Source organism: Bombus pascuorum, chromosome 14 (assembly GCF_905332965.1).
Source record: "Bombus pascuorum chromosome 14, iyBomPasc1.1, whole genome shotgun sequence".
NCBI classification, from domain to species: domain Eukaryota; kingdom Metazoa; phylum Arthropoda; class Insecta; order Hymenoptera; family Apidae; genus Bombus; species Bombus pascuorum.
In genome coordinates this window covers 2,437,058-2,461,742 of record NC_083501.1, presented here as the reverse complement: position 1 = coordinate 2,461,742, position 24,685 = coordinate 2,437,058, and the positions used below count along the sequence as shown (strand labels likewise).

The following is a 24,685-nucleotide window of genomic DNA, read 5'->3' as shown; positions in this document are numbered from 1 at the left end:
AACGCAAATACGTTTCCATCGTTTAGGGTGATAAATAAAATTATATCTTATAAATTCTCTATATTATACATACTTTTAAATCACATTCAAGTATATCGTGATATTCTAATTAAGGGCGGATCACTTTTTTGTTTGTTTGGGGAAACTCTTCGCAATTGCATCTGCAATTACTTTTTCCTCGTTTGTCAAGTGTTTCGTCCAAGAACGACAAACGATAGAGGCAGTTAACGTAACAAACCAATTGATAAAAAAAATAGTAAGAGACGCGTATCGCACCATCGTTGCTCAAAATTAAAATATAAGAATAAAAAGAGATGTCTCTTGCAGGCCTATGCGAACCATAAAAATACTGTAAAAAACAACGAAACTTAGGCAGCGTTTTATTTCAGACCTGAATTTCTCGTTTCTTAAATTTTCCGCTTAGTGTTTTGTGCTATCTGTGTCCACTAGTTGTATACATACGCGTTTCGAAATTGTAATCACGTTTTCGCATTCTCCGTTTCGTAATTCGTACGATAATTTCTAAATAGCTCGGTTCTTGGATATGGCTTTTGCAAATAGTGCGATCAACTTGCGATGGAAATAAATTCGTTCTTTAAGTTACGTATTCATTTATGTGTTTAATGTCTATTTGAATTAATATGAATATCGACGGGTGAGGTGTTTAAATCGATTAATCGACAATATTCATTCCACCCAGTTAATTCGAATTTCCATCGTAGCACTGATTGCTTTTTGGAACGATTTGGCTGAATTTTAATTATAATTGAGAAATAATTATTATACTATCCTATAGTTTTGGAATTATTTTGCATTCGCATTTGCAGGCGATCGCGTTTCCATTGCAAAAGATTAAGATCGATCCTGCCAAATATAACATTTTATATCGTGACGTGAGTTAATTTGGAAACTTGGCAAACCGATTTCTAAACAAAGTAATAACTTACGTACCTTAACTTTGGTAATAAAGTCAGCTTAACCTGCCAAGATGCGGCATTAACTGTAAGCACTGCATTATGTATCAAAAGATGTATCATCAGTACTCATCAGGGGTAAGCAGAGATTCGCGCATCAAGGACACAAGTGTGTTTTAAACGCTAAAACGACACGTCGTTATAGCAAGCTTGTCGCAACGCGCTAATGACTAATTCCTGCTCACTATGAAATAGCATAGCGATTCGTAGTAAATAATTGCAGCATCGTAATTTGGAGAAAGCGAGGACGAAGGAATTCGTGTGGCGTGATGATAAAGTAGATGAAGTGGTTTATACTAGTCGATAGCGAGTGGTGATTGATTCGAAGAATGTACGCGCGTGTTACTATAAATGAAATTGTAAAAGTAACGCAAGTAACGAGATAGTTAATTATAAAACGTATTAAATAACGATAATAAAAATATCAATATCGTTAATTAATTAAAATTTAATTAAAAACAGCGTATACGTATCTACATATGTATTGTACGTATGTACGTATATCGCAACGAACGAAGACGACCGAGGAAGTCGCATATTATAATTAACCTTCGTGTCTGCGTCAATTATTCCGTTCCTCTAGAAAACACGATTTACGTTGATCTCTTTCGCATAAAATTTTCTAGTTCAGCGTATCGAATATCCACGAGATAATAACATTTATTCATCCGTAGTCAAAATTTAAAGCGGTGGACGCGCGATGTTTGCAACATCGATAAAAACCATTCGATTTATCGGCGTTGTTTCGCGAACAATATTTTTTTTTATGGTACATTCGCAAATACACAAGAGGAAAATTAATATACGAATATTAGTACGCTTCGTCGTTCAATCAGAATTCGTGTCACATGTAGTAATTAAGAAAGTTTTAATCGTTATATACATATTTTACACGATACCTTGATAAATCATTCATTTCGTTAAATCTCATGCGTATTCGAGACCATATTTGACTTTAATCCACGATGATAGACGTTAAAATGTCCATCGTTTATTCGATATCGTTTTATCTAGATTAAAATCAAGGCAATTCGTTTAAGGTAGTTCGGTAGTCGATTTTCATTTGATTCTTTTATTTCTTCCTTTTTTCTTTTTTTTTTTTTATAGCTAGCAATCCTCGCAATAAATAGATTCCAATTTTTATACGCGCAATCGTGTACAGAGCGTATCAAATTTGTGAATACAAATACTCGCAACTATAAATTACAAGGGAGTAATTTCTGCATAATCCCGCGATAACAGAAGTATCTGGGGAGAACAAGCAATATGAGTGTTGCCAGAGTGCGGATGCACGAAATGGTTTAAATTGCACACGTATCACGCAGCGCACAATTGCATAAAACTAACTTACTAATTTGTTAGTTTGCGATTTGCTGCTCTAGAAACTAAAAACAACGAAATACTTGAGCACCACGTGCGTTTCATACGCATTCTGAACGAAAATTCTCCACTATAATAACGTTTATTCTTCGGATAATGTTTATTATTTCGGGAAAATCGAAATATACAAAATAATTGAAGCGTATGGCAGCAACATAACGATGCACGTTGCGCATACAACAAAAATCCGCACCACCTACTATGTTTTGCTGAATTTTTCGGGATTCGTAAAATTAATTTCATTTATTAATCGTTACTCGTACCTACAATTGTACAGTATGCGTTACAATTAAACAAGGCCATTGAAATAACATTGAAATTAAAACACGTTGAGCGGATATTTTACTGTATCCACGTGCTATTGACGCGTTAGAAATTTCTTTCTGTTTTATTTATTTATCTCTTCTCTGTTGCTAGATAAATTCTCATTGTCAAAGTTCTGGCGCGAGTGTTGCTCTGTCCCTTACTGCTCGTTGCTTTCCTCACACTGTACAACGCAGTGACTCGAGATATCGAATCACGATCTTAGACAGGGTACTTGCATACGTACTTGGCCCGATGCGGAATATAATACCATTTTCTCTGCTCTTTGTTTCCTGTTTATAGGAGCATCGAGAAGCAGAGTTATATGAATAACGCGTGCTTACGCGAGTGGCCTTTTTTACCTTGAAATCTCTTGAAAACTGTTCCGTGAAACTGTTTTCCTTTGTACGCGATACGAGATTACCCAAGAAACGTGAACGAATTTGACGATAAAGTGATATACATACTTTCTACGAAACAGCCATTCGTCAGTTAAATTATTTCGTTAAAGAATTACGCATTCGTATTTCGCTTATTCTAAAAGAAATATTTTACTTGCGAAAGAACAGGTAATGTTGGTAGTTTTGCGCGGATAGCGCGCTGGGTTATTGTTTGAAGAGCTAATTAAATTAGATTAATGGAACTACCATCGTCTATGGGAACAGTCGATGTTACGTTTAGCGTGTGCTTAATATACACGTGTCTATATATTTCACAGCGCAGGAATAGAAATATTAAATATTTGAATTGTAATTGTAATTGTTTCAACAACTATCTCTTAAACAGCCCAATTTTCTTCGTAATATTACTCCAAGTTAAAATATTTACGTCTGAGATATCATCACGTTTATAACAAAATCATCCTCCACGTATGTGACCATCCTTACGAACAGTAACGATACGCTCTGTAATTCGATGCGTTTCATTCGCCAATCGAATTTTAGATAGTTACAGCCAGATGCATCCTCGAGTTCTCACGTGTAGTTTTTAAAACGAGAGACACATACTTCCTTGGAAGTTAATATACCTTAAGGTGATTTGAAAGCGCTAAAAAAGGAGCACAGAAAGGGGGAGAGCATCGTAGAGATTCTTATACGACTGAACACAGAACAGCATCTGTGGTAGGCGACTCATAATTACGATCTTAATTAAAAGAGCATTAATTAAAAGCGTGCACGGTCGCGATTACAATTAATAACGGTCCAACTTGTTCTCGTTACTTTGGTGTACGCGTTGTACAGAGACATTTGCCAACTGAACATTTACAACGAAGCGCCAAATATACGCAAAAGAATGTTCATTAGATTTCTGCATTGCAGTGCAATGTTCGTAAGGTTTGTGCGAACTAAAAGCTATGAATGACGGCGGCTGTTCAAAGTTGCTTCTCCGATTGCGGTTCACGTCAGCCGTGATATCCATTCCTTTGATCTCATATAATATTATGGCTGTTACTTAATTACACAAAAGTGCTGTGAGTATTGGGGCGCGCTATATCGCATCTCACCACGACTATAAGCACGACGCTTTGACTCTAAATTTTTCGTAATTACAAACGTAAAGAGAGTTAAGGCATAAAAAGAAGTCAGGTTCGTAATGGAGACAGTTTTGTTCGGTGTTGACCGATGACCTGTACCGCGATTTGCTTACACATACGATATGTTTTAGAGATACGTTTGTACGATATAGTACGTTTGAAAATACGTCCAATCGATCGAGTAACGATCGATCGTGCGAACTAGAAATCAAAACGCCGAAATTATTCACGAACATAGAGCACAAGCTAGGTAAAGGCCATGCTTTGAATTTTGAATCCGTGTTTTGAATGGCGGTTAATTACTTAAACGATAAATAAGTGGGCTAATCGACAAAATACAAAAGGGTAGAACTTTGATACATTTAGCTCTAGTTCATTCATCGGTGATAACGAAACACGATCTGATAAAGACTGAATTGTAACTTTACCTAAAATACCTCTATATGATGTAATATTCAATTATCTATGTAATATAAATACAGTCGACACATATTTATCAGGTCCCTGAGTACTTCTCTCAATGCTCTATCATGTTTTATTATTACTTATTATTATTTAACAGAGGACCGAGACCAGAGAACTGAGAATTTTATAAAATGCTAAAAATTCTCCAGCCGCCAATTACGATTGAATTAGGATATTAAAATGAACGACAATGTTACATTTGCGTTATATTAAGTAAAATTTGACAAAACTAATAAACTTGGAATAAAACACGAACCAGAGCATTGGAAAGCTAATTGACTGCAACAGGTGATTGTCACAGAATTTTCAATGTCAGCTAATCAAAAAATAACCGCAAAACGTAAAAAGCGCATTAGCTTCACTCGATTAATTTTCACTTACTTCGCCCGCTTTCTTTCCTAATATCATAGATATCGTTTTTCTCTTTAGAAATAATTTCACACGGGTTTGAGACGTTAAAGCGACGACAAAGACCGTAGATAATTTTTGTCAATAGAACAGAATCGATTAAAGTACAAATAAACGCGAATGATAAATATGTCTATCGTCAAATATATGTAAAAAAGAAGAATCAACGAATAGCTTGAAATTCATTCACCGAGCGTGGATCGTAGAATAAATTTTGTAGCTATGACATGGCAGAGGACTGAGAATTTCACGTATAAAAGATAATTCTTGGATATACATGAATTAAATCGACGGTCATCGTAGTGCGCCTGTGAAGTTACGGTTATTATTTTCCTCTGCTGTGCAAATATAATACAATTTAACGTTTTTAAGAGTGTTAAAAAGCGAGAATCGCAAAAAAATTCCCACTTCTATAGTATCACCCGTACGTATATCTCATCGCACGACGAATTGCACGAAGAACGATGTCGTTGGATATAAATTCGGAATTTCAATGAAAAACTGTCTCTTGCCTTTTTGTTTCGTCGTACCATCGTATCACGTTCTGATAAGATAAACATAGAAAATTTGAGTTCGGAAAACTTCGTTTCATTTACGATAATCTTCGGCGTAGTATCGAAAGAGTGAAACTTTGAGAAGATACACACATGTCGGAGAGTTAAATTACCGTAGATAAAGGATATTTGTCTTTTGACTTTGGTTATTCTGCTCGTCTAAAAGTCATCGTCGAAATTAACGTAGCATGTACTTCTACATGTAAATATTCCTCACTGGCCAAGTTTTTATTATTAACCATGGAAATTAATTTACTTCGTTAATGAATACCGATAAGGAAAAGAGGAAGATACGCAAAGAGGAAGATAATTAGCGTAATTAAACATCTCCTAGAAAGTAACGAAGGTACGTAGTACATAAAAAAAGAAAAATATTAGCTAGTGGAAGAATTATACATATCCAAAGAGACTGGGTAACTACAATAATATCTTACTTTAATTTAATCGTACTCGAAGGGAATTATTCTTAATTAATTAACGGTTGTTGTAATAATAAACGATATTGCCAGCAAGTAATGGTAGGTACATTAACACAATCGGAAATAATAATGAAATCTTATACCGTTATAGTTATGGTAGAGATTTCGAGGCTCGATACGCCAAGCAACCCCCTTTGATGTATATAATACGAAAACCATTGTAATCCAGGGATTTGGTTCGCAAACTGATCAATATGGGCATTCAAAGGATCAGTAACAGTTGTGTTATAATTATCTTCCATTTCAATGCGATGTAATGATTTCTGCCAGAACGTGCAAAGGCAGCAATGCGTATTGACAATGTTAACGAACCAAGGGGCAAAAAGCTGTCAGTAAATGCGGCGATTCTAACCGTGCGCATCATTTCAAACGCAAACACGCAACACCACGATACACCGAACTAACAGTTGGCCATGTTATGAATGAATCACGTTATGCCGTTGTTCTACATGTATCGTATAAATACACAACGAAATCATAAGCTTTTATACATTTACTCCATCGCTACGTTACATTCGTCTGCTTTCCGATATTCCATGCATTGGCCAGGACTCTTACGTGATATTCAGATTTTCAAATTCGCCCTGACATCGTGTTAGGCAGATGCATAGATCGAACATCGTACGTACCTCTCTATCCTCGTAACAGAGTCCATATTTGCTGGCCCACGAACCGATACAATAACGAAGCTGTAAAGTAGTGAGACAGCAGCCAGGCAACCAGATTATCGGCCGAGGAAAATTACGCGTAAATCGTGCCAGTGCGCGTTAAATTATTATACTAATTGGTTTTGTCATTACCTGAACCTACAATTGCGTTCACATAGGACCCGTGCGTTCGGAATCGTACGCCACTATTTAGGAACTAGAGCAAAATAGAAAGGAAACGTGATCACAGTTAGGTAAATAAGAGCAGTTTGCTACTCATCAAAAATATGTTTGAATAAAAATATTAGGACACGCCTATTCGCGAAAGGCAAGAATAAAACACTGCCTAGGAGAATTCGAACAGATCGTTTAATAGAGATTCTTTAATCGAAAAGTTCATAGAGCAAATAATTAAACAATTACAAGACAGATTCGAGCAATCGACGATATTCGCGCGGAATTGGCCAAAGTAAAATTAGGCTGGTCGTTATTATTTCCTTCGATAACTCGATTAAAGTTGGAAAATTATGTTCCGTAATCCATACGCTTTGCATGAAAATAAACTGTAAGCATAATCTCTCTATACTTTTGTTGCCACCATACGTTTTCCAGCAGGCGTAAAATAATGCAGAAAATATAATTGCAATGGCCGTTACTCGTTCGTATTAAGCCCTCGAGCTAATACCGCAGTAAGTATAATTCATGTCTATTACATTCACGACTGTTCTCATTAACGTACAAGTTATAAAAATGTTTGTTTCGCGTGGTTACGGCTGGCCGAGCACCAGCGACAAAACTGTTGCTTTAACATTTATACATGGCGTTATTAGGGAGAAGAAGAAATTGAAATTTTTATTGATGCGGGCGAGAGCAAAAAGAGAAATCACGCAGCAGTCATCGTCGAACGCGCGTACAACAAACGAACGCCTTTTTCCTAAAAAGGAGAGAACTGCCGCTATAGTACGCGACATTTCAACATCCGCCAAACAGCAGATCGCAAATCGAAATATCAAATTTTTATAATCGCGTTGCCGACAGCGAGTTTTATGCCGCAATTTATAACATGATCGATTATAATTAATTATAGCGATTTTAAGATACTGGTTTTCTGTGAAACGTGGAAAACAGCGTAGCAATCGGAATCGCGGACAATAGGTGGCTCCATAAGAATAAAAACACACGGACGAAGAGTCGTACTGTGTATAAAACAATGCTATGTAGGTAAATGTGAAAATCGTGAAAAGAAAACATCGTCGGACAGTGTGTTCGGTCGAATGAATTATTGAAATCGCTTTGAAAACAGCGATACTGCCATTAGTTTTAAAAGCAGCTAAAGTTAAAAGGCGGTTTTTTTATGGAAAGAGGGAAAAAGAACCGAGGTGCAATAATCTATGGAAGTTTTCTTTAAAGAGCATCCGCTGCTATTCTCGTCGGATTCGTTTAAACGCGACAACGGAGAAAAAAATATTTTTTCTTATTTCTGCACGATGTTTAGCTTGGTATTTTTAATTGTGCTGCGGCATTCAATTTTACTGGCGCAGCTACGTGAAAGTTTTCAGTCAGCAGCGATACAATGTTACCACGTTCGTTATCATCTTCGCGTATTTGTAATTTGTCCGAGTATGTACTCAGTTGCGTATACGACACCGACGAGTTCTCGTTTTTTGACTAGTCTCGGTAAAAGAGAAAAGAAAAAAGAGGTTGACGGAAACGTTAGAAAATAATGGAGGAAGTGGGTAATTGTAATAAAAATCTAAACGAGTTACAGAAGAATATTTTCTATTTAATGTATACAGATCGAGAGAGAAAAGATATAAAATGTTTGATAGATAATAGACAGCATTAACGATTAATGTATAGCATTCAAATTGATATTTGAATAGACGTTGGCCTTCTTTCTTAATTATTCTTGAACAAGGAAATTCTTTTCTTCGTCGTATTTGCCTCTCACCAGTTTATAAAAACATATTTCACATCGAAGTACTCGATTGAATCAAAGATGACATACAGTGTTATAACGAGTGAGATCGCAATTACACGCTACAGAACATACGTATCGTCTCTCTTGCATGTTCTTTGACTCAATCCTGCGAGCCACTTTTCACAATCTCAATAGTAACTCTACGATATTTACATGGAACGTTGCGATAAAGTTAATGCAGAAGTTATTACATTGTATCGTTTCACACACGATGCCTAACGTTTGTCCGTTAGGAAAATTATTGATTCCTGATAATTATCAAAATGATATGCAATCCAGTTCTATGCGATATCATTGGAAGAAATTCCGATCAGATTATAATTTATATTTACGACAATTGTTTCTAAATCGAAGCAACGTTAATAGATATCAAGCGGATTTTTTCATCTGAAAGTTACGGTAAACGTATATCTCGATGGCAATCGATTCAAAAATTTGGAACAATTACGTTTCTTTAAGTACAACGATTAATAAGAGGTTGTTATTTCTCCTCGTAAAATGTCATAATTTAAATGAAATACCGCGTATAACTTTGAGCGTGTAATTTAAAGAAGAGGATAAAGTTATAACCCAGTTATTCACGGTAAAGTAAAAAAGCTCTTACGGCTATAACTTAAAGTTAAGATAACAAAAGGTGCCCTCGATCATATTCATTGCGATTGTATCGATTTTGTGCTTTCTTATAATTTAAGGATTTCCTCTGACAATCGGTTAACGCATCGTAATTCTTGCATCGGTGTAAACTACTCGGTCTAATTGCTGACATCGTACATCTAAATCTCCACGTCAACGGTGGATATATAATTAACATTTACTCACAACCAGCTGATGATTTGTGATCGATAATATTCCGCTTAAGTTTAACTATGTTAAAGGAACGTGGTCGCACGCTACGAATGTACAATTATCACGCAAATTCATTCGTTCGTATCTCATGTGCACACGCATCCACGCGCAATTATAATTTATAGATATTTTCGAACGTCTTAAACGTAATGTTAAATAGATAACGTATCGATTTTCTAATCGAGATACCTGCTCGAAATTTCCAATCTGAGCCACAAGTAAATTCTAATTTTTAACAGTTGTTCATCTTCACCGTTGCGTTGCTGAAAATTTGGGGAACGACACTAACCGTCATTTTGAAAATCTAAGTTTCTTTCTAACGAACGAAACTCGTTCTCTAAAGGTTCTTGGCTTTTATAACGGATATGTATAACGTGCTTCAAAGACTTTGTATACTCGTTTCGTGAATCTAACCGGGATCTTTAACTGGAACACGACTGTTTCCATCTTCATAAAAAAATACAGCTCAGATCGCTAGAAATTCAACGACCTAAGTTGGAGTATCATACCGATGAAATATTCTCGAGTTATGGTGATTCAAAACATTAAAAAGAAAATCGTGTGTTGCACGGATTTCAGGCTTTCCATGTTCTGTAAAGTATACGATGCTTATTCCGTTGATGTACGTTTCCCATGTACCTTCCCATAGATCCAGCACTTGCCTGCATTCGTTTTCAACGTTTCTACGTAAACAGTAACTACGTGAAATATTTGATTAGTTTTAGGCTTCCTATTAAATCGATATCGTCGAGTGAATCGAATAAATTCGAACTTCTTACGATTAGCGCGCGGGTTTTCATAAATAAAATATAATAAATTCACAAATAAAACGAAAGTAAAAGAAGCTTACTTTCCATCGCTAATTTATTAATTTGTAGACACACATAACTGAAAAATTATAATTACGATAATACGAACCTCGCATCAAGTGCGAATATACAAATTTATCGATTATTCTTCCGAAGTTATATTTTACTTTGCGAGAGAATTGATTAAATTTTGCTTTCCATCCTTTCTTTTTACTATCCATAGACGAAAATTTCAGACGTATTAAATTAATCTTTGCGAATAACTAAAACAACGTCTGTTATGTACAGAATAAATAATTAAAGATTTATAACGCAAAATACGTTGAAAATATTTGATTGCTTTATTTCGATATAATACAATTAAAGATTACGAAGTACGTAATTGCGATAAATAAATTCAAATGAAACATAATGTTAACTAAGTACATGTAATTACAACGTACGTAATATAAATATAAATCATGTGAAATCACTTTGTTGTCAGACACGCCTATCGTTACAAGATCTAACGTTTTTAAAGGAATGTTAATTTATATATGTTATGTATGTATATATGTTTAATAGAATTGGACACTTTACACGTGTACATCTACACACATGTACATACACATGTGCATACGTGTTTAAGAGTTCTTTCATTACGCTACAGAGTACGTATTCGGATTTGTTTTGATTATCTCTGATTGTGAAAGTTTCGTACGGCAGCGAGCCATCGGAAATTCGTTCGGTCGAATAATGTAATCCTTACGAGTGTCCTGTGTTACATAGTAACAAAACTATTCCACGATACTTTTGTCCTAGGTCATCTACTTTCCCATTATGAACATTATCCTTAAATCGAAACGTTCAACGTTCCATTCCATTGGTGAGACTTTTACAAATGTAATTCTTTTTTTAAGCGAACTTTTAACGTTTTCGAACGAGTCTCAAAGTAAAAAGAAAAACCTATATTTATCGAGTGATTAAATGTCGATCGTTCAAAGTATCGAGAGATCGACGTTAAATAAATTAATAATCAAGAATTTCATAAAGATTGGATTCCTCAAAGCTCACCTCGTTTTTTCATCAAATGTTTTTAAATCCCCGTTGGCTTTTACACTTTATACATCTATGTTCTGATTATAGGTACGAGATAGACATTTCCTGTCACGTTCTTTTTATCCGATCAAAGAATCCTACTAATCTAAGGTTTACTAATAATCTTAGAAGTGCCCGTTATCGAGAAGATTTTATGCGACATCGTTCACACGACACAGTGGCATAACAATTTATAGAATCTATAGACATCGTTTGCTTTGATGTTTAGAGGGAAACGTCGTTTAATTTTACATTTCTATAACGTTTGTCATATAGATAATAATCCATTTACATCCGCATTTATCAATAACAGTAATAGTTATCTAGTTCTGTCTAAATTGTCATTTAATATTATGTGTTCGTGTGTATGTGTGTGTGCACGCGCGCGCCTGTGTACGCAGAAAAATACCAGTGAGCTCGACATTAGTCTTTCAAATAATTTATGCGAAGCTGCAAATGAAACGCGCTTCGTGACCGAGCGTGCATATTTGTGCGCAAGATTACTCGAAAAATGAATATATATTATCGTTTTAAGATACTTGGAATTACTCGACAAGTCCGTGGAAAGAAAAAATAGCTGCACGTTTAGAAAAAGCGTATGTAAGATAATGTATAAGCGAAGGAATTTAATTATAAATACGATAAATGATAAATCATTGGCAGACTATGAATAAGTAACTTTAGTAGAGAATATCTTTCTACATGAGCTTCGCTATAAATCTATCATGGGATCAGCTTTCTAACGGTTCATCGTGTCCCGAAAAGAAATTGGCACATATTTTTACTAGTCTCGATCGATCAACAACGATACATTTTTGGAAATTCCGTGGATTGTCTTCGATATCGATAAAGATGGGGAAAGTAAAAGATCTTTCTTTCGTTTCTCGTTATCTTTCGGTGATTCGAGATATGTAAGAATCGTGTTAAAAATTACGTTAAAACAAAGCTGATCGATACTTTTAACAAGGTAACGAGATGTATCTTGTAACGTAAGATACGAAATCTGCTGGAACGCGAAAGAGAATCGATAACATTTTGATTATGAGAATGATATGCTCCGCAAAATTATCCAAGTATGTATCAATTTGTACAAGTATGTTTGCTTCGACGTTTCTTTATATTCCATCCGGAATCTGTTTAAATATAATTCTGTTTTTACAGAAGCCTTTGCTAAAGAAAGTCACACATGAACACAGATTTTTAAGGTAATTCGTATCTTTCTTTTTAAGAGCGACGATACATTGTTATTAATAAAATTAATAACGAGATTGGGGCTTTGTATTCAGGTACTCTATTCCTGACCCGTAAGAGTGTTTGACGTTTAAAATATAGAAACTTCAGGAAGAAACGACTTTCGATGAAAGTACACAAATTCGATCGTTTTTAACCCAATCAGTGTTAACAGATACGACAAAAGGTAATCGATTTGAGAAACAGGAACAACGTGAGATTTTCATAAAACGACCTATGTAAACCGCGTACGTATCGAATTAAATGCCATACGGTTATCGTATAGCGAGTAATCGAATAAAAAATTAATCGAATATACGTTTCCTTTGCACGAAACGTTCAAAGAAGAAAAGAATGGAGGATTGCATTTGTGTACTTCACCATGATATTTCATTTTGTATTTTGTCACAGACGAATACATTTGTTCTCGTATAATCTCCTGCAATCGATAGTTCTGTTTTACGAGTGTATTCGACGTTGACGAAAACATCGGTGTTAAAATTTCACGCATGGTTTACCTTAATCACGCAGGTTATAGTCCATTTGACTTTCAACAACATTTATGAGCGATACGTATTTCGTATTTACAATAACTATTATTTTTTTCCATCACAGATATTTATACAATGTAAATTTACAATCAAATAAGCTACGATCAACAGAAATAAAAAACACGACTAGTTCAGGATTTACAATTGTTATGGAAAAGTGGCTCGCTATAATATCCCGTTGATCGTTTCACTCGCGTGAAACTTGTGCGGGGAACGTGCTAGCTAGAGAATATGTTTCACGTAGCCCATACGTCATGTTCCTTCTTTCTCATTCTCGGTGTACAGACTGACTAGAATTAGTATAATATCGTATTTAGATAAAAGAGAGGTAAATTGAAATTCGCGAAACGATACGCGATACACCTAAAAACAACTGAAACATTTCGAATATAAAGCATAGCCAATACCGAGATCGACGTGACTATAAAGTGGAGTGTTACATCGAGGAAAGTATACTGAAGATTATCCGTGGAATGTCCTTTTGATAATAATGTCCAATGTCCAATTGGATAACAAAAGGATTACGAAGGATGCAGCTGATTACCGAAGCTTATCACTAACATTGTTTCTTTTTAAAAGGCGAAAAAGAGTATAAGAAGAAGAGACAGAGAATATTATTCTATGTATATTTTTGGCTAATGATTCTTGCGTAAAGAACGTCTTCCTTTATTCTATTATTTTGCACGTATTATATATCTCAACCTGATAAGCACTTTGTCATTGAATTCGTTACTTGCGTTCGGACATTTAAATCGATGGTTATAAATCTTTTTCGTTCTTCTTCGATTCTTTAATAACGTAGTTAATTTTCGTAACACGAGCACCTCTGTTCTTGATTAATTATAATAAATAAAGCAAGACGAAATATATAATATAACGTAACAAAGCGTAAACTATCCACTTTGATAAATAACCCGTTTGCTTCAGCGAGATGACACGGATATTAATTTTCCTCGTATTCGCTACGACGACTTTAACGATACGATCATCGAATAGTCACGCTAAAAGTGTCGTCAAGTATGGCGGAATAAATATTTTTGCATTACATTTAGATACATCTTTACTGATATGCGCGTTCTCAATATGCGAGTAAACTTTACACGATAAATGTGTTAAAAATACACGAAATAGAAATCACACTTTGCACTGTTATCGATCGATCTTTCGATGGAAAAAGATATCGATACGATGGAAATTATAATAGGTCCCGCTCTCCCAACGAAACTCTTCGGTAAATCTTCTTATAAAACATATTACTATTGGAGAAAGAAATAAAAAGATGTAAAATTAAGCACATACTATATACCTCTACGACATTGTTGTAACGACATTAAGAAACGATAAGAATAGGGAAGTTTGGAAGAAGGGAATAAAAATTAGATTAGGATTAGGAGCCGATCGAAGGCATTATATCATTACTCTACTGATTGTCAAATACAATCTTCGATCTCTGCTGCTAATCTCCGTTTAATCTAGCATTTTTAATATTAATATTCATTTGCACTGGCGCGTCTCAAGGGTTAATACTGCTCGATTGAGCGAAGTTAACTAAAAATCAACGATCGAAATCTCTCCGGTTTCGTCAGCTAATCTACGCTCCGTCGAAATAAATGATGTTACCGGTATCGTCCACCAGTTTAACGTCGTCTCTCGACCAAATGTACGTCTCGTACATGTCGACGACGGTGATCGATACGGTTTGCTAAATAAAATAGAAATATGCTGGTAACGTTCGTACAAACTGTAAACTTTTCCTCCGCGTGTACCTGTGATCGGGGTTAGGTTCCAACAAAAATGTTGAAAATTTCGATCGCGCATCGTACGCGTATACGGCACAGCGCGATCGATATATTCAGAAATTTTCCTCCCTCGTTCAAATTACTCGTTCGAGTAGCAGCGAACAGCGCTTTTCTTGAATTCCACGTAAACACACATTGAAATTCACGAGTGGAAATATAGGGAAAACGGACGTTACTGTGACTGTGACGACGAGCGAGACTGGACAGAAATGGACGGGGTTGAAAACACATTGGCTCGTGTCCGACATAAACCGACGCCGTTCGTACTATTTGCAAGAAATATTGGACATCTACTTTCGAAGAAACTTGGGGAATATCAGGATACGCTCGCTGTTTAGGCTTTGGATTATAACTTCGCCTAGACATTTATTTCGTCCTTTTCTCGTGATGAAAAACGAGAATGCTATTCGTACGATTCGTATAGAATCAACGAGTCGAGTGCACATTTAAACCCGTAAACGCTTCTTATAATCACAGTTGAGCAATTGAGATTCAACGCTCGGTGTGAGTATTTCTTTCCTTTTTTTCTTTTATTTTTTTTCTTTTTTTCTCTTTTAACGTTTTTCATATTATCTAGAAAATAGCCCGAGGATAAGACAAGGATAATTACGTATCGATAGTTGAAGTGGCTTGATACTTAAGATTACTTTGTGGATGTATGGCTCACAGAAGGTGGCAGATTAATTAAGGTTGAACTACTTAGCCTGGATGTTCTTGGCTCGATCTCCAAGGACATGCGATATAGATCCTTCTCGTTTAGCATCAACGACGGGTCCAGCAGATAATTCGTAACTTTCGTTATCAGTTCGATCTTGTAGGGTGTCTGCTGGAAATGTCGTATCTCTCGAATCACGTGGGCAATCTGGAAATAAATCGAAAAATTTCCTCCAAGTTTCAAACTGGATTCAAGCAATTGGCTCGAGCCAGGCAAGTTTATAGGTTTTCAATTCGCGATATCTCTCTCTTCTCTCATTCATTTTTTACAGTAACAATTTTACGACACGACCGAGTAATAAATAGACCGATTTACCATTCTCATTTTGGAAAAGTTTAAAAGGCCATCTTCGGTCATAGTTGGTGTACCCTCTTCTATGAAAGAAAGATCGGTCAGATATAATCCTAAATAAGGGATGCAGGGTGGATCGCATCGATGCAGAGCGTCTCGTAGATTTCTAAAACGACCGTCCGATGACACGATATTCTGCAGTCTCTCTATCGTTTGCTTCGTCTATAAAACAAACGAAACAGCTCGTATATGTTTGTCATTCGCCATTTTAATATCGCCGAACTGGCGCGATTGTCCCTTACCGTTTTCGAAACTTTTTCCCAAGTCTTTTTCAATCTGAAGACGCTGCTGTTCGTAAAAGCCGCGCAAATCTGTAGCACGCCGTTGTAATTGTGCAAAACCCTGCTGATATCCGCGACTGCGGCCCACTTCTCGATCGCTGCAACTCTCGCTGACATATTCGAACGCCGGATAATCTCGGAGACGACCAACTGCGACACTTCGTTGAATCTCTTCGTCATCAAGAGAATGTGCGGTGCGCGTGTAGCCTTGTCAGTTTTCATCCACGCTTGTCCAAGAAATTCCCTGCGCACAAATAGAAGCGGATTGCAAATACTTTGGATGTCAGCGTTCCTATATCGATGGATACGAGTCGGACGAATCTTCTTTATCCAAAAATATCTATTTTCACGGTGAAACTTCAACGATTCATAAGCGGAGCAACGAGTTGCTGCATTTGGATAACTTACTCGCTTGAAATAGACACGAAGATCTTGTGATCCAAGTACGTCATTTGCTCTGCGATTTCAAGCGCCGATAGCGTCTCGATGCTTTCTTTCGTTTGCACCTGAAATCGCGTGACAATTCCTTTTCAATATATTACGGTTTGTGGCATAATGTTTTTGACTAAGAAAAATACAGAAGAAGAATTGACGCGTTTATTTAGTATCATCGGTTATCGATGTTTCGCGTATACGTACAGTAGGAGATGCCAACAGTTTCTTCAGATCCACTTTGTTGCTCTCTGGCTCTTCCTTCGTGATCAGTCGAAGAAGTTGGCTCGCGGCTTTGTGTTCAGCCGGAAGAAGATTCGAGCAGTACATGATATCCTCGAGAAATTCGATCGTCAGATTTTTCAACGTCTGATCGGACTCGAAGTCTTGAGCGTGTTTCGAGACCCAATGCCTCAAAACGTTCAACACTCGCATCGTGGCTGCAGTTGACATGACCGACTCCTTGCGTCTGTTTTTGTCTCGACAAGAACCACTGCGATTATTTCCATCGATGCCTTTGTCCGGGGGATTGCTCGACGCAGATGTTGCGATTGCGAATGCAGTTGCAGCCGTCGAGGTACTACTCCTAGATATATAGATTAGCAACGTTAATCCTTTCTGCTTTGAATTTCTTCTTGTGCTGTTTGTACATGTTAAATGGACACATAGTATTTATTTTTTTACCGTTATGATTATTCTTTTGAATAGTACGAAACGTTTCAGCTATGACATTACTCATAATTCGTTACATAGCATGTATTTGTAAATTGTTATGCCATTTTATATATCATTCCTCGTATTATTCAAATAAATAATCATAAAGTATATTATTTAATTAGTAGCTTGTTATTGGTTAACATACTGTTGCTTGGTCGAGTATGTTCGTTAACACACATAATATCGTTTATTCTGCCACATTTTTTATGAAATTCCCTTTCGAGAATTATCGTGACTCGAATGAAAACTTTTTCTTTTCCAGGGATAGGCTTTTCATTTGATTTAAGCGAATATCTTTTGCGTTGAAAATTTTCAGTAAAGCATAGATATCAAATTATTCGACAGTTTCGTAATATCAGATGATTACTCTTTATGAAAATGTTTGTTTGCCATCAACTTTAACCCGTACAATATTTCAATAATCAGTAAATTTACATATTATAATTTGTAATATTAAAATATAAATTTACTAATTAAAACGAGATAATATCAAACTTTATATCGTTTATAATTTTATAGACAGTAGTGAACATCTAAGTGTGACGATTAAAAGACACATATTTCTTTCTTTGTTATCTACAAACTACTCAGCACATTACGAAAAAAAAAAAAAAAAGAAGAATCTAAATCATATCTTTTTCTACTGATCATTCGAAATACGCTGAATCTTACAACTTTTATCACTTGAATTTCTATTTTACAGTGTCAACCGTATTTATTCTCAATGAGCTATCGTGAAACGTATCGACAAACGTTTGAACATCGAATTATACGTAGGGAAATATTATTTCAAGTTTATTCCTGAAATTTTTATATCACATCCATATCGCATATGACGAATTGTATAAATAAAAATAATAAAACTTTAATTAGATTTGAATTTTAATATCGTTAATATCGACGCTATATACACATGTAGATGTATATGCATTGTACAATTTTTTGCGATAAAAGAATATCGATTAATAAATAAATCAGCCTATTGCGAATGATTTCTCTAATCTAGAATCTAATGTGCACTAGTGTGCTCCTTGCTGTCTAGTTGATTAACAAATACCGACAATGCAATAGCTGTATCCGGCTGCTGTACTAAACCATAACCGCGGTAGAGACACTATTACCGCGAATATCAATTAATACAAGACGTCTAAACAGTTCAAACTATTTCTATTTCGTTTAGCTCGCCCATGATGCAGGGTAATTAGTAATAAAATGAAAGTAGGTAGTACGAAACATAACAAATGTTTAAAAAATATATTACAAGATATCGATACAGCTTTGATTATTTCCTTTGAAAAATACATACTGAGATAACAAAAATACTTCAAAAAATATTATGCGATTATAATATAGAATCTTGGTTTTAAGATAGTCGATATTTATAATAAATCAGGTTCGGGTATTCATGCATTCAAAACCTTGTCCATTATTTGAGAAAAGTAGGTTTGTAAAAAGATTTTGTACAAGTTATAGTTCTTCTGAAATAGCACTTTATACTGTCTTACGATTCGTATTATGCGTTATTATAGTTTAAACTATTTGCGACTTAAATTATAGAAAGTACGTCGAATTGCACGAAGACTGATGTTATATTCTTTGTACGCGACGAATTTTGTTTTTAATAAATTTAAGAAGAGCTAGATACCGTTCGGGATGTATGGAAATTTTAAAATTTTGCAATGTGCTTCGAGTGAACGCGAGCAACAAAACGACGAGAGAGCATACACGTGAGTTTGTGAAAGAGAGAGAAAGAGAGATCATCATGCGCCACATAGAGTGAAAAATTGCAGTGTTTCAGAAGCAGAAACGATGACACTTACCAGATAGGTACAGGTCCAACGCTATAAGTGACACAAAACGTCATATGAAATACAATAGCATTAAAATAACTAAAGTATTATCCTGGATTGAAAAATTCATTTGGTGAAATATTTGAGGGATGTTGTACTCGAAACAGCGGACAAATGCATAGTAAATAAGCATGTCGAGTTACGAATAAAAACGATTTACATCGATATTGGAATCGACGTTACGTTCTTTCCAACGAATATTATTCACGTATTATCGTGTTGAATAATAAATATCGTATAAAGCGTACGAAATCACGAAAGTGAGCTTGAACAATCGATTTTATAACTAAATTATAATACGTATACTTTCAAATCCGTTCGTTCGTGTCACTGGAAAAATATAATTGTCTGATTACCAACTCAAACCTGAAATCTTGGAATTTCGATGTATCGCTTAATCTCCTAAGGATAAACGATATAAGTAGAGATAAAAGGAACTATATTAAAGTAGAAGAATATCAGATATACGATGGTCGTTAATTATAATAAGGAAAAGCTATATACTTGTAGTAAAAATAATATAATAAGATACACATAAATTTTCCAATCGTTACGTATGCAGTACTTCATAAATAATAGAGAGAATAGATGATAGTGTTGTTTAAACGAGGATAGAAAAATACGAATATCTCTGTCTACAAGAAAAACAAGGAAGATTTATTTGTAGGCGGAAGAAAACACGTAAGAATACCGAGACAAAGCACTCATGCGTAAGAAAGTGAAAAATACCTTTATTACAGTCAACATTCATTAGCGATACCGTGAAACGAAATAGAGATAATTTTTTTTTTCTTTTTTCTTCTGTTTCAAGATACAAACGTCTGTACAAATTAGTTCCTTAATTATATTCGCGGTACACGTTCGATAGAATGATTAATCGTTATTTAAACGTAATATTATAGTATCTCAATTAGCTCAATACAATTTATACATGTCCTCGAAGTTGCATGCTAATGTTTTCTTCAAATGGATACGGTAGATGACTATAAACGTTGTTCGATCATATTTTCTATATAATGACGACGATATCGTATAGTTTTCGGGAAATGAAAACCTCGGATCGATCGACATGCGCACTTTTTTTTATGATGCGTACAACAACGTATGGATATACATAGACAGTTAAACACGTCAGGAATACTCGAACGAACCTTCGATGACTCTGCCGAAAGCTGGTAATCACTACTCCAGCTTTGCTGGAAACCTGGTCATGTTGGAAGTTGCCTTGTTGGGAAGACATTTCGATTTCTTGAATCGATCGCCTGCTCATCCAATAATTCTGCAAAACGCAAATAACCTATTCAATATTTCATTTATATTTCAATCAATGATATCGCATCAAAAATACGATTAGTGTTACGTCCTCGTATACGTAGCTCGTCGTACGTTAAATCCTTTGTAATCTCGGCAATAATATCTCGATTAAAAATATTATTAATTTAGAGAAAATGTACTATCACCGGCTTTCTGTACGCTATACTTCCCTATGCTTCTGCTTATTTCAATTACTATGACATGTTATGTACGTTATGCGTATATCCGTGTGTACGAATAACATTAACTGTATCAAAGAAACGTATTTCTCCACATACTCCGGTTATCGTAGAAATCGAGCTACTTCTTGCGGTAGCCGCAGGAGCAGAGGCGATGGATGCTCTATGTTCGTTATGATGATGTTGCCTGTGTTGATTCGGCTGACTTTGTTGAGGAGACGGCGGCTGAGCCGATGGACTGCTACTTTCACTTTCTTTCGCGGGCTGTTTCTCTTTCTCGTGCTTGCTTGCTTCGTTCTCGGTTGTTTCGATGGCTGTCGCCTTTGGCGTTGTAGGAGTTTTCGTTGGTGTCTCCTCCTTCGCTTGTTTCGATGTTTCAGACTCGGCATTCTCATAGACAAACTGTTCCTCTGATAATTTGGAAATAATTGTATGAGAAAGTTATAACGAAACGGCCTGTGTAAAGGAGCCATGCGACAAGTGGCACGTTAAGCTTTAATTTCATAATCAGCGTACCCTCTTTTGGCGGATCCGTCGCTACAGGTGTATCCGTTTCTTCGGAGACGCCACGCGAATAAGTAACCCCATCTTGTGGACTTCGATCCGATCCTGATCCCGACCCTGAACCAGTTGACCCAACCAACGTAACGGAACTCAGGTTGCTCGGAGAGGAAGGTGCGCTTATTACCGTATTATCTGAAATTAGTTACGCTATTGTCTAATATCAGCTATCGCGAGACGCGTTTGTCACGGTAAGATGTTATATGATAAAAAGAATTTTTTAAATAATTTACAATCAATTGTCCTTCAAATGATTTAATTTCTTACTGTATCCGGATAATTATTAACGCAGGTATAATAGATTGGAAAATATTACCTTTTTTAAGAGTAACGCCGCTTAATAATACTGCATGCGTAACATAGGTGAGACGAAATTGTTTAAATAATATTAATATATATATTTATAAATGCAAATGTCTCGGTAAAATGCAGGGGAGAGTGGGGTAAAACGGAACGTCGGTGTTTGATAAGAACTGTGAATGAGTTGCCATTATGTGACACGAGACTAAATATTCCTTGCAATAATTCACGATCGACCATAGACTATTTCTTGGCTTAGAATTTAGAGAGTTGGAAAAATTTCCGCTGTCGAAGTTCTTAATACGTCAAGTATATTAAATGTTTATTGAATTACCTCATCCGCGGCAAAACGGAACGCTTCAGTATGGAATAAACTGTCTATGTGAATACCCATAGGCAAGAATAGGGGTGTTTCTTGGCACGTGTTATTCTTTCTTGCAATTAGGTTGCAGAATAAAATTCGAATTGCTGTTCTAGTTTCCCAGAAAATTATCACGTACGAGATACGTCTTTCGTTCGATCCGACTGTCAGTTTAAATTTTAATAATCAACGCACTTAGCTCATGCGGATGTTATTCGCGTAAAAATCCACGTGTGTTCTTCGAAATGACACTGGTGCGTGTTCGTCGAGTTCACGAAGAAAATATAGGCTAGCGAAAAAAGAAAGAGGAAAGAGGAAGAAGAGAACGAACCACTATATTAACATCGACCTTATGTTGGTTTTAAACGAGTGTTCCGTTTTATCCCATCGCTTGAGCGAAGCTGATATTTCAATACATCCGGAAAATCATATTTTCTGTCGTGATCAGCTACTTCTCTTCGCAAAGTGTCTCATCTTTTCGTAGCTTAAGGTCTAGCGAAGACTTCTAACAGAACCCTATGCCTCTTGCCTTCCGATGGTTTGTTCTTGCAATACTTATACCCCAGTCTATCCTAGTTTTTAAAATAAATTTTATAAAAGAAGAAAATAGATCTTTTAGTTTCAATGATTTTCTTCGAACAAAAATTCGACTTGCAGTTATTCTATGATTTCTATTACCTATTCTCCGAATACGATTAAAAAACCATACACTGTTTCCGAAATTTGATCTTACCCGTGAGTGTCTCAGAGCTCGACGAAACACCAATGACCTTTGGTATCGTTAAATGACAGCCATCGTCTTCTTCCTTCTTTTCTTTGTCCACGCGAATGCTGATTTTTCGTGGTGTTGCAGGAGATTGAGAACCAATGGACGCAGTGGACGATTGTATAGTAGGACTTCGTTTTATAATTGAAGGAGCTTCCGAAATCAAACCTAGTTGCTGCTCTTCGTCCACTAAAATAATTATTAATCGACAGTTACAAATATTTTTAGTGATACGAACTGATAGAACTCATAGAATAACTTTCACGCACATTTCGCGGTATTAACAATGGCAAGTTTGTTATGTTAGTTTGTCGTTATATCGTGCGCCTGTTAATCACGAAGACTGACGCATATTTGAATAAACATTAGCGATACGTAATCGTTTATTAGCAGACAGAGTCGTTGAATCGTTAACGTTGATAATATAATAACGTTAACGCGTTAAAAAGATATCGCTCGGGTAAAATAGAAAATGCGATAATTTTTCTAAAACTAGAGATACGCTATTGCGACATGCAACGATTGTCAAAATAATTGCCATCTACTTAATTGCATACGGTAATGTGAAACAGAGCTACTTAAAAAAGAAATCTTAAATAATTTGCAAATATATTATTTTAATACACAATTTGCCGCTTGAACTACTTAAATGCTTTCCTATAAATAGACATACTTTGTGCGATTTGCAACAATCGAAAAGTATTTGTACGTGATTCGTAATTATTTGACAATACATTACAAACAGAGGAGCGTTATTTATACGTATAATCTACGAAGCTATTTTATCTAACTGTGCTACCGGATTTTACTTTTTCAATACAGTGACCATATAAATACGATTTATCGCTTCTGCATACGCAAAGAAAGCTAATGCTACGCTCTTTTACTTTAATAAACGATTTACCCTTTTTATATCCGCCACTGCGCCAATATCCCTTTGAATTGAGCGTGTATCCGCCGCTGCTAGAGTCACAGGAACCGTGACTCTTCGCTTCACGGCTGTCGCTTATTTCCGATCCGTATCCTATATACGAAAGAAAGATGAAAGGTGAATTTTTCAGAGACAATTTATCGACAGTTTCTTCCACTTTTTAACCACTTTTTAATAACGTAAGATTAGTTTACAAGTTGATAAATATACCAGAAACTGAACTAGCCCCGCTGGTTCTTCGTGGTGAAACGCTGCTTCGTCTTCTATCGTCCACGTGCAACTGCGAGTCCGCTGCGTTTCCGCCCAATACGTCTAAGGATCTGATGGACATATACATTTACATCCAATTAGAAAAGACAAAGTTTCTCGTATTTCACACGTACGCTACAACTTTTTCCACGGAGAGACAGGATTATCGCAATCCAGTACGCTCAGTCAGAAGGATACTTTCGTAAGAAACAAAAATGGGCAACAGATTCAGAAACTTACACCAGGGAACCAGTATGCATCTCGGCATCAGGTGGCTCAGCCTCGTAAAACACTTTCTTCAGAGCTTCCAGTACAGTGACGCCATTGGTGAATACTCGGTACGTTAATAAAAACGTATTGAGGAAATCTATACTGAGAAATCTGAGATCCGTCAGACGTTGAAGTAGTCGTTCAGGAGTGGCTGATCGAATTTGCGGCACCTTGCAGGAATTTAAGGTCCTACTGAATCTGATATCTACGTCATCCTTGAACAGCTTCGGGTCGTTCCTGATGGATTGAGGCATCGTGACGGAACTAGTGTCCGACAACGAGCCTCGAACTAAATCGTTGAACTGAACGTTGTCCATACACTGGCTGATATCGCTTATCCAAGCAGCTTTCTCCTTCATTTGTTAATTAAA

The 24,685-nt window shown here is 36.0% G+C and overlaps 1 protein-coding gene across 5 annotated transcripts in view; it reads right to left on the bottom strand.

Annotated features, from left to right (window-relative positions):
• Positions 1 to 8,506: 8,506 nt before the first annotated feature.
• LOC132914241 (ras-specific guanine nucleotide-releasing factor 2-like) overlaps positions 8,507 to 24,685 on the bottom strand; it is a 56,770-nt gene continuing 40,591 nt past the window's right edge. For 3 of the 5 annotated variants that reach the window (XM_060973178.1, XM_060973180.1, XM_060973181.1), the window contains 13 exons: positions 24,285 to 24,667; positions 24,006 to 24,115; positions 23,769 to 23,888; positions 22,832 to 23,053; positions 21,393 to 21,572; positions 20,976 to 21,286; positions 20,535 to 20,662; positions 19,354 to 19,374; positions 17,024 to 17,402; positions 16,793 to 16,890; positions 16,346 to 16,628; positions 16,068 to 16,265; positions 8,507 to 15,899 (listed from right to left, as the gene is read on the bottom strand). In XM_060973178.1, the coding sequence (XP_060829161.1) occupies positions 15,681 to 15,899; positions 16,068 to 16,265; positions 16,346 to 16,628; positions 16,793 to 16,890; positions 17,024 to 17,402; positions 19,354 to 19,374; positions 20,535 to 20,662; positions 20,976 to 21,286; positions 21,393 to 21,572; positions 22,832 to 23,053; positions 23,769 to 23,888; positions 24,006 to 24,115; positions 24,285 to 24,667 (2,652 nt within the window). In that variant the 3' untranslated portion in view covers positions 8,507 to 15,680. The remainder of the gene's footprint in view (positions 15,900 to 16,067; positions 16,266 to 16,345; positions 16,629 to 16,792; positions 16,891 to 17,023; positions 17,403 to 19,353; positions 19,375 to 20,534; positions 20,663 to 20,975; positions 21,287 to 21,392; positions 21,573 to 22,831; positions 23,054 to 23,768; positions 23,889 to 24,005; positions 24,116 to 24,284; positions 24,668 to 24,685) is intronic. The other 2 variants (XM_060973182.1, XM_060973179.1) reach the window with 2 other exon arrangements.